We start from the raw sequence: 10,663 nt of genomic DNA, 5'->3' as shown, positions 1-10,663 counted from the left end.
ACTCTTCGTCCACTCATGACCAAAGATATGGAATAAAAACAAGTGCAATAAATCTGCAAAACTGTTTATTTCGAAAGTTGCATGGGAAGTAAACGTCCACTTTTTTATAAAATCTGAACAAAAAAGCAGTGCGCCAGCTCTCCAGCTGTTGTGATGTGCCTCATTCTGTGTCCCGGCGGCCAAAATCCACCCAGCCCTGGTAGTCCCGATCCGTCATGCACTCGGAGTTCATCAGCTCTGTGAACAAACCATTCCTACAGTACATGAACCACACACAAAAGGGTTCAGTATGCAAATCTGAGAATCGTCTTGGACCTCCGCCTATTCACGCATTGCTCTAATTAGCTGAAGTGAAACAAGATGACAATCGCAGAGCTTTCCCACCCAAATGTGCAGCATACCTGAAATTGCTTGCATTATTTGTTTGGTCGTTATCTCGCGCTCATCAACTGAAAGGTGCGCCCGTTGTTCCAGCCGTGCAGAGTGAGTGCGGGGTGCTTGCCTCTGTCTTCCAGCCGAGTCTTTCGCCATCTCATGTTTAGTTAGAAGCTGCTTGAGAACATTTGTCTCCTCAGTCTCTCCGGTTTCAGTTGTGGAAGCTGCTCCAGACACAAGCAGAGCAACCAGCAGCGCAAATACCACGAAAACTTTCCCTGACATTCTCTCTGCGCAGTAAGAAAGAAACATTTGAGTAAACATGAGATGTATTCTAAAAAAAAAATTAGGTATCAAAAATGGCAAACTTACTGTACCTGTGAAGATAGGATGAGATATGTACACAACAAAGTGCGATGAGCGTGATGTCTCCAGTGCACAACTGCTGATTCCCAGCAGGTTGTCTCTTTTATACCCAAGTTTGGTGTCAGCATAATGGCTTCCAATCAAATACTGATAATGGTGTTCACCACAGAGCGTTTGATTAAGAGATGGATACATTGGAAAAAGGATGTGCGCAAAGGAAATTATACAAGTTTACATGGAGAAACACATCGTTATATTTGTCACTTAAGACCTTTTTTGCACTGCAATAACAATAAAACAACTCGATGTGTTTACACTGAAAATCCAATATTCCCTTAGAAACCATTCAAAACAATACAAATCTGATGTAACAATAACTTTAGGGAGGGAGGAAACACAGGTTTCCTGTACCTGTACAGAAACGTACATTTAAACAACGTACCATTTCTTTCAGTTTTTTTTTTTAAAACTGGTAGTATTTATTGAGAATACTATACAAGTATTTCAATTTGCACATTATATGTTGTTTACATTGCTACTCTTCATATTTTTATATATTTTCATCCATTCTCTTCCATTTATCCTTAAAAAAATTGCTGAGGGGCTGGAGCCTATTCCAGCTACCATGGAGTCAAGAGTCATGATACACCCTGAATGGGTCATCAGCCTGAGGCAGGGCTAAGACATAGAGACAGACAACCATTCGCAATCACATTCACAGCTATTTATTTCTATTAGCATGAACTATGTAAGCGAAAGTAAAGGAAGGGAAAACAAGATACCTAAAATAACTTAATGAATCAGAATCATCGTTGAAATTACCCCCAATTATAAAGCGAAACACATCACATTCATTCATACTTGGATTGAATGTATTTACCTGCATCTTTAAAGAAAAAAAAGTGGAAAGTTACATAGAAGTTACACAGATGTCCTTCATAATGTTCAGGCTGTAAACATTTCTGTGAAACGTTTTCTTGACATGTGTTTAAAAAGCGAAGTTAAACGGTGATACATCAAATATAAAATGTGCATAATTTATTACTGCCATGCTGCAGCCTGTACTTTCCACATGACGTACACACCACCCTTTTAGCAAAAGTCATACTTGCTTGGATAACATTAGCTCTGTTTACATACAGTACTGTATAGATTTTTTTTTTCAAGTGTCCCAGTTACTCTGAATCCAGCGTCCCCTGATAACGTGTGATGTTTAACTGCTTGTAGAAACTCAGCCTTCATATATTTTTCTTCCAGGCACTGAAAGTGTGGTCTGTCCGCTGTGAATGATTGTCTGCTACTTTGATTTATGCAATAAAAATGATTACAGCACAATGGAGAGCAGTATATGTACTTCATGAATCTACAAACTACAAACTGCCTCGGGGTATTATAACTAATTTGTAATACATACAGAACACGAGCCTGCAAGTTGATAGAAGGGCATATGTGACCTTTATCCAACCTCAGTCTAATATCTTCTAATACACTGCTAGACAGATTATTACTGGTCTAAATATTTCATTTTTGTTCTCTGCAGACTAAAGGGACACACACCCATCAGTAAAATCTGATAATGTCCACAGACACCACCTGCTCTTGACAAACTGCTCCTTTCACTTGTTATTTAGTTCAGATTCATACCCACACACACTGTTAGCTCAAGGCTGCATCGGATGTTTGATGCAGGTTTTAGTCACTGATTTTCTCTTGTCTCGTCTCAGGTACGCATCTTCAAATTCCTTCATGCTGGTGAAAGGTTATGATAAGACTTTTACATTACACATGAGTAGTGTTTCCAATGCAAAACGTCCCGATAAAACGTTCCCTTTGAAATTCCAAATATATCCCAGAATCGGACCTCGCAGTTTAAGGAATAATTTAGCTGATATTCCATAAATTATTTTTTTTGTAAAATCCACAATAAAGAATACCAAACAGGATTGTTTTGAAGAAAGGTTGAAGTTTAAAGACAAATCGAGGTGAGGGCTGATTAAAGAATATTTAACAATATGATAAAGCTTATTTGGCATTTAGGTCTGAAATCTGTATACATGTAAAGGTTGGTTCCACTGAATAGTGCCATGTAAAATAATACAAGGTACTCAGTCATGCATGTCAGCAGTATGGGTGTGTTCCACAAAGGTTAAAATGATTTTCAGGTTTACTCTGACCACATGTTACCTGAGCTTCCAGAGAAAAAGGTGTGACAGCGTTGTGTCTTGGTATGTTTGGGTGGGGGTGGTGGTCTGGAACAGAGTTCACAGCTCTATTTGGACAGGTGTATATTTAAAATCATTTACGGTGCCAACAGCTATTAATCTTGTTGTCTGCTTCTTTCAATTCACAGAACAAAAATAGCTTTAGCCTCTCAAACAAAATTGTGGTTGAGCAGAGGAACCAGTTTCTAATAGTTAAATCCTTTTTCTTCCAGATGAGTGCATGTAAAACCTCGTGCATATAATACTTTTCATTTTGTCCACAAGTGTCTTTGTCTGGTGCAGTTTGAGATAAGGAGAGACTAAAAACATAATACAAGAACACAGACACAGATTACACTTTATTATTTTAAAGATACTATATTAGAATATATATATATATATATACACACACACACACACGCACACACACACATATTCATACATATTTAGAGACACAGTAAAATATGTAAACGTGTACAGTAAACAAGAAAGTTGTCCCAGTACTCTATTCACTCTTTGCAAACACAACTTTTAGCAGCAATAACTTGAAGTAACTGTATTCTGTATCAATGTATCAGTCTTTCACATCATTGTAAAAGAATTTTGGCCCACCTCTCTATCCAACATTGAGTTTATTCAGATTTGCTGGCTTTCATTTTTGTACAGCTCTGTTAAGGTCCTTTCCTGGCATTTCAGTCAGGTAAAGGTCTGTAATTTGGGTGCCCGGGTCCTGTGACTGCAAAATAAGCCCAAACCCTGAGATATCCATCACTGTGCCTGACAGCTGGTATGAGCTGTTTGTACTGATATTGCGTGCATTATGTCTAGACATCTCCACGCTGATCTCGTCTGTCCAAAGTACATTGTTACACAAATCTTGTGCTTTGTTCAGAGGCAGATTTGCATTGCCAAACTATTCTGCCATGCTCTTTTTAAAGAAAAGAGGCTTTCCACTGTGCTGTCTAATCTTTTTCATCAGTGTTTCTCAAGCTAACTGAGGCCTGTAGACTCTGAGATGTAGCTCTTGGGTTTTTTACAGAGCGTATTTGTTGGTTTTGCAAATTGTTTGTATTAAAACTGTTACCAACATACCACTCATTGTTTGGTATGTGCAGATGAAGCTGTCTTACACCCCCAGAAAGGCTTAACAAATACCACTGGCTTAGGCATAATTACTGCTCATAGGTGGTTGTGATAGTGATCTTTTTGTTAAACTTACCTTCTCAGTCAGGGTGAACATGAAAAAGCCGATCACGCTACCTGCCATGATGCACCTGCTGACTTGCACTTTAGAGGAAAAAAAACTTAACTATCAAATGCAGTGAAACTAATTAAAAAACAAAGAAACTGATCATATCAATCCAAATACCGTCTCCCCCCATTTTTTATATAAATATTTTACTCTTGTTTGTTGTCTTTTCAGCTTCTTCTGGGTAACTCACTTAAAATCATCTGAGCATTCATCTGTGCCCCATAAAGTAACGAGTATGACGTGTAATGAGTTAACAAGAAATAATTAGCCACATCTTAGGTTTTGGCTGGATTTCAGCATAGTTATCAGTTAAGCTGTCTGACTAGATGTTCCACTTGTCTTTCATCAAAGTTTGTCTAATGGAGACTTACACACCCAATCGATGGAAACAAAAACAAAGAAAACAAAAACTATTATCTGCATACCACACACTGTTGTTTTTGCATGGCATTTGAGACTGCCCCCCCCCCCCCCCCCCCTAAGAACCCTATAAAATACCCAGCTGTGTCTTGCAGGATCACACCTCGGAGACATTCCTTCTGTGCTCACCATCAGCCTCGCATCACGACAACCTCCTGTCACCATGGCAGCCTCTTTGACCCAGCAGAGCAGCTACAGCGTTAAGCAGAGAACCTACAGTTCCAGCAGCCTGGGCGGATGGAAGCAGAGTGCCAGGTCCTCTGTTGGCTACACACCCAGTGTGCATGGCGGAGCTGGAGGTTATGGGACCCGCATCTCAAGGTCCAACTCTGTCTTCTCTTTAGGGTCCGTGGGCTCGTATGGAGAGACTTCTGTAGTCGGTGATGGGAAGGCAACCATGCAGGACCTCAACGACCGCCTGGCTGACTACTTGGCAAAAGTAGGTTTTACTGATGAGCACTAGTTGCAAGAATTACTCCCCCCCCCCCCCCCCCTTTATTTACTTTTCACATTTTGCATTTGTAATCACTAGTTAATAAATAATAAGATTAATTTCCATATAGTAAAATAACAGTTTCTAACAGTACATATTGACCTAATCCTAACCCCTTTTATTCTATTATCTTATCCTATTCTATTGCTTTTTTCCCTTAATTTTTTACTGCTCTTAAACTTGTACTTTCTGTTTTAAATTTGTACTTGACCAAAAAAAATAAATAATAAAAAAAAAAATCCCACATGTGGGACTAATTAAGGTTTCTCTTATCTTATTGAATGTTTTCATGCAGCACTAATAATGGGGTGTCTTTATATTGTTGTAGTGAGTAAAGGATCAACATACTCACATACAATAATGAACACACAAAAAAAAACAAAACAAAACAAAACAAAAAAAAACATATGAAATTTTACCAAATGGAAAAATGTAGAACAGTTGCTTTCAGACAAATAATGATAGCATGCTTGTATGAACCAATATTTCCTCGTGATGAAATAAAATAAGGTGAGGCATTGAATTCATGTGTGGCGTCAAACTGATGAGATGTGGTTATATGTGCAGGTGCGTTCTCTGGAGGCCAAAAATAGGCAGCTGGAACTGAACATCGCTGAGTTCTGTCAACAAAAGTCAACTGTTGTTACCAAGAACTACGGTGGCTATTATTCCACCATCAGTGACCTGCGAGCCGAGGTACCTCTCACACTTTACATAACACAACACACTGAAAGAATGATAAAAAAAATAAATAAATCAAGCAAACCATTTTACAGTGCACACACGAAACCTCGAACATTTCCAAACATCCGAAGTAAACATCTATGCAGGCGACTGAAACATCTTTCCATTGTTTTACTATCACAAAAATTATTGACACCAATTAATGTTGAAGTGTGGATTTGAAGGGTTAGAACCCGTTGTACGCTGTGACTGATAGATGGCATCCAAAGTAAAGCTGAACTGCTGCGGAATGCAAAATACTTTGCTCAATATCAATAAATGAAGAGTATAGCCTATACGCGGTCAGAATTTCAGACAGTTTATTCATTTTCTCCAATTAGATTGCAAGAAGATTTGCAGAGAACCAGGCCATCCACGTGCAGCTTGACAATGCTCAATTGGCAGCGGAAGACTTTAAAATGAAGTAGGTTTACATTCCTTTGTTGCTCCGTGGTATTTCTTTCTACCCCATATTACTTTATACCAAATATGAAAAGAAATCCCACTACATTTGGGAGTTTTTGTTTTATTCTTTAATTTTTTTTTCTTTTGAGACCCTACAATCGTTACCCCCATCAAAATCGTGAAAATAATGTATCTGAAAGGGCTGGTTTTCTTCTGTAGATATGACATGGAGATGAACTTGCATTTGACCGTGGAGGCTGACGTATCCCGTCTCCGAGCAGTCCGCGACAGCTTGACTCTTGGCATCAGTGACTTGGAGCTAAGCATAGAGGATCTGAACACAGAGCTGGCGCAAATGAGGGCAAATCACAAGGAGGTAAAAGGCGTATAATAGAAAAAAAAACTATTAAACACTGCTAAAGAGATTGCGTGAGTCAATGTTTGCTTTCCATGGTGCAGTGTCGCCATCTGCTGGTGGTGGAAGCGCTTACACTTCTGGATGGATTGGAGATTTAAACACTTTTTTTGTTTGGTTGTGTTTTTTTTATTTGTTTTTTTTTTTTGCATGTTGCAGGAGATGAGCCAGTTGAGCATCCAATGCAGTGGCTCTGTAAATGTAGAGGTGGACAGTGCACACTCTATAGATTTGACAAAGGTCCTGGAGGAAATGAGGGAGCAGTATGAAACTGTGGTGAGCAAGAACAAGCTGGAAGTGGAGAAATGGTTCCAGTCGAAGGTGAGGTTCCTAAAATGTTCAAAATGACTCCGGTAGATCCTTATATATATATAAAAAAAAAAAGTTAAAATTTTCTTACTGAATTTTGAATGCTTTTCTTTTAAAAAGGTGGAAATTCTCCAGAAGGAAATCATTGTTTCCCAAACAGATGTGAAAACGTTTCACAAAGAGTTGTCCGTTCTGAAGAAGACCTACCAAAGTTTGATGATAAGCCGGCAAAGCGCACACACAGAGGTATGGAATAACAACCCAAAAGTACTGGATATGAAGGTTTTGTAACTAAAGCCAAATGCACATCGCAGTGTTAGGTCTAATAAACTCAGCTTGCTGAAGCTAAGAAGTAGCAGACCCACTCTTTTTTTCTCATATTGTACTTATCTCTGGTATCTTGGTGCAACAGCTGCAAGCAGAGGAGGCAGGAAAGAGAAACAAGGAGAGGAGAGACAACAAACAAACATTGTCTCGGAGGCTCATTTAAAAAAAATAAAATCAGTGTTCAACACTACGACATAACATAACTGCCGTATTTTATGAACTCACATGTGATCATGACTTTTCAATATTTTTTAACTAAAATCATTGTGACATTTTGCAATGTGGCAAGAAACTCAAGACGGTTGGGGTGAGAGAAGGAAAACAGGATAAAGACATGCTGTGGAAGAGAGACAGAGATTAATAACAAGTCTGGTTCAGCGCAGAGAGGTCTATTAACACATAGTGACTGAGCAAGCAAATGAAAAAAAAAAATAGAATCCTAGAATATAAAATGCATCATCTGAAACAATAACAGAACACTAATCACCCCTTAAATGTTCAAGGAATTAAGAGTTATCTGCTATTTTAATTCCCCCTGTTTATGACAGTCATGAAAAACCATATTCATGAACTTATGAATTTCAAAATAATGTTGGTGGTGTATTTCTGCTCAAAAGCTGAGTTAAATGAAAAAATATCCAAAAAGTATGTTGCAAAAAAGCAAACAAACAAATGAAAAAAACATTAATAAAACAAATAAAGGACAAATATACATATAGCTTGCCTATATTTGATTGGGAAATGCTTCATACTGGCTGACATCAGCAGATGTCGAGCCTGGTTAAAATTACTTTTGCTATTTGAAGCACATTAGGTTCGTAATGTTTTAATTGTTAGCACGAGGGGAATGATTAAAAAATTAAATCAGTTTTTTCCAAACATATCAGGACATATATTAATTTGCTGTAACAGAGAGGAAGTGATTCTTCCCACTGACTGTACTCACATGGAGCTGTTGTAACCTCTCTGTCCTGCAGATTACATGCCTACAGGAAAATTTGGAGGAAGTGAAAAGTCGCTATAGTCTTCAGCTTCAACAACTGCAGGTCACCATCTCCACCCTGGAGATTGAGCTGCAGGAGCTGAAGGCCTCTCTTCTGCGGGTGCAAACGGAATATAATGAGCTACTGGACATCAAGATGAGGCTGGAAATGGAGATTGCTGAATATAGGAGGCTGCTGGAAGGAGAGCACTATGAAAAAAAGGAGTAAGAAATTAAAAATGTATCTGTTTTTAATCTATTATCAATTAAAGCAAACAAAAATGTTTTAAAAAAAATGTTTACACTCTTCTTAGGGTGGTGGTCATCAGCAAGGTCGTAGAAGTGGAAGGTAAGAATCTCCATCACTCACTGAACCAGAACTTCAGATCTTGTCGCTGTAAAACTGAATTAAGCTCTTTACACTATAGTGATGCGATGCATTGTTTTTGCAGAGCGTAAACCCCACATTGAAAAACGAGTGAAGACAATCATCGAGGAAATTGTTGATGGACAGGTGGTCGCCTCCTCTGAGGCCACCCAAGTGGAAACAGTTCAGTAACCTGTGCTCCCCTCACCCGAGCTTCTAAGTTGTTAAAGTGCACGCTGGTTTCTTCCGGGGAGTTCTCTTTGTTTTCATCTCATTATAAATCTAAACATTGCAAAATGCAGAAAATGCTCATCTTTACACAGTGCACGAGCCTTTGGATAAGTATGAAACCAATCTATGAATAAAAGGCTGAAAAAATTAATGATGATTGACTGATTGATTGTATTTCATTCCAATATATACCGCAAATGAAAAAAATATCACTATCATTATTTTTTATTCTGAGTTATAAATGTTTTTTCACATCCAGAAGAGGAGTATATTTTGAATACTGACCTTGCTTTGGGATCATTTCATCACAGAGCTAACAGAATCAACTTAAAATATAAAGCCACTGTCTCCTGTACTTTTCTTGTTTGGCTACTGAGGTAAAAATCATAAGAGTATGTGAAAACAATACAAGTATTTAGCTTGTAATTTCATATTTAACCACCAGGTGTCGCCTTTGTTTTCGTTTTAAAAGTGGTCCTGGCCCAACTTCAGTGGATTGATTGTATAACCTTATTTTGCTAAAGTGGAAACAGATTGTTGCTACACAAGAGACTTCTAGAAGCATGATCAGTTTCCCTTACAGAACAATAGACAAAGATCTGCAAAGAGCATAGAAATGAAGGCGCATTACAGATGCTATTTCCGAACTATTGGAAAAATGGGTGACACTGGATCACAGGCATGGAAACACACAAAAGAAAGGAAAGAAATAAAATATCACAGAATACCCGTGTTATGCAAGCTTGTGCTCTAAGTATGAGTGAAGATGATGTTTGATTCATCACAGGCATCTTTATTTGGGTGGAGCTGAATCAAGTGGAGGCTTGAGATCTACAAAAGGCTTCTCAGTGCTTTGATGAGTTAATCTCCTGGTTAAAATGACTCAATCCAAAACTGCCTTCTTTTCAGTGCTTTTGTATTCCAGTACTTTGCCACACTGGTCAATCCTAAGTGCTATTAAATGTAATTATCGCACTTAATTGTAAAAGTGAACCTTGCTGTTTCAGCTGTTTTCTACACAAAGAAATATCAAGTTAAGGCAAAGCAGTCATTCATACAACTCGTCATCTAAGACTAAACCTGAGCATAAGTAGTTCATACAAAAATGTACAATTGTTGGACCGTATGCAATTTTGGTTCCTAATTTATGTACATAAGGTCGTAAATTCAAGTGAAATTCAAATGTTACATTTACCTCAGGGGTTCAAATGTATGCAGTCACATATGGTGGACAGATTGTCAGTGCACGTATGTTTTTCTGTTGCACTCAGTCTGTGTATGTTTGATAAAAAGAAACAGAAATTGTGTATTTTACTTGCTTGCCTGCATTACAGAGGGAATATTCGTACGGCATAGCATAGATATTGTGGTGTTTGACTGTGTGCACATGGTCTCTTTATCTATATCCCCAATTTTTTTAATGGTAAAAAAAGCAAATCTGTCTCAGTGAACATTGTTATGCTGTCTCTGCTGTAAATTTCCAGACCTATTGAATGAGATATTCCTTGCTATAGAGGGTGTGGCCAGTCATTGCAGGGCACTGGAAGAGGCAACGAGACCAGTTTGGGCCTGAATCATAATAACTCAAAACATTCTCAGAAAAAAGTACCTTATTGCACCTTTAGACATATCACAGCGTGGGCTGATACCGTCTGTGGTACTGTCATTTTAACCTTGACATTGTCTATTTTGTAACTTTGTGGTTTGTACGTTACAAATGTTCCCTGCTCATATACAAGCCACATATATGCAGTGATAAAAAAGCATACAGCATGACTCATTAGCTTGTAGAAGCCT

General features: G+C 38.2%; 2 protein-coding genes across 2 annotated transcripts; one reads left to right on the top strand and one right to left on the bottom strand.

The window, feature by feature from the left end:
• Positions 1-79: 79 nt before the first annotated feature.
• On the bottom strand, positions 80-3,282 carry LOC146516380 (uncharacterized). Its single transcript, XM_085161443.1, has 2 exons — positions 402-3,282; positions 80-237 (listed from the first exon to the last, which is right to left on the bottom strand). Exons 1-2 carry the CDS (start codon positions 934-936, stop codon positions 161-163), a joined length of 612 nt encoding a protein of 203 aa, XP_085017569.1. The 5' UTR covers positions 937-3,282; the 3' UTR covers positions 80-160.
• Positions 3,283-4,703: 1,421 nt separating this feature from the next.
• Positions 4,704-9,017, top strand: LOC146516379 (keratin, type I cytoskeletal 19-like). The gene is made up of 9 exons (XM_085161434.1): positions 4,704-5,053; positions 5,675-5,803; positions 6,172-6,254; positions 6,455-6,611; positions 6,810-6,971; positions 7,080-7,205; positions 8,264-8,493; positions 8,583-8,617; positions 8,721-9,017. The coding sequence occupies exons 1-9, from the start codon at positions 4,778-4,780 to the stop codon at positions 8,825-8,827; spliced, it is 1,305 nt and encodes a 434-aa protein (XP_085017560.1). The 5' UTR covers positions 4,704-4,777; the 3' UTR covers positions 8,828-9,017.
• The last annotated feature ends 1,646 nt before the right edge of the window (positions 9,018-10,663 follow it).

Source organism: Neolamprologus multifasciatus, chromosome 6 (genome assembly GCF_963576455.1).
Source record: "Neolamprologus multifasciatus chromosome 6, fNeoMul1.2, whole genome shotgun sequence".
Taxonomy (NCBI): Eukaryota; Metazoa; Chordata; class Actinopteri; order Cichliformes; family Cichlidae; genus Neolamprologus; species Neolamprologus multifasciatus.
The sequence above is the reverse complement of the archived record's forward strand: the minus strand, read 5'-3'. Positions and strand labels throughout refer to the sequence as shown.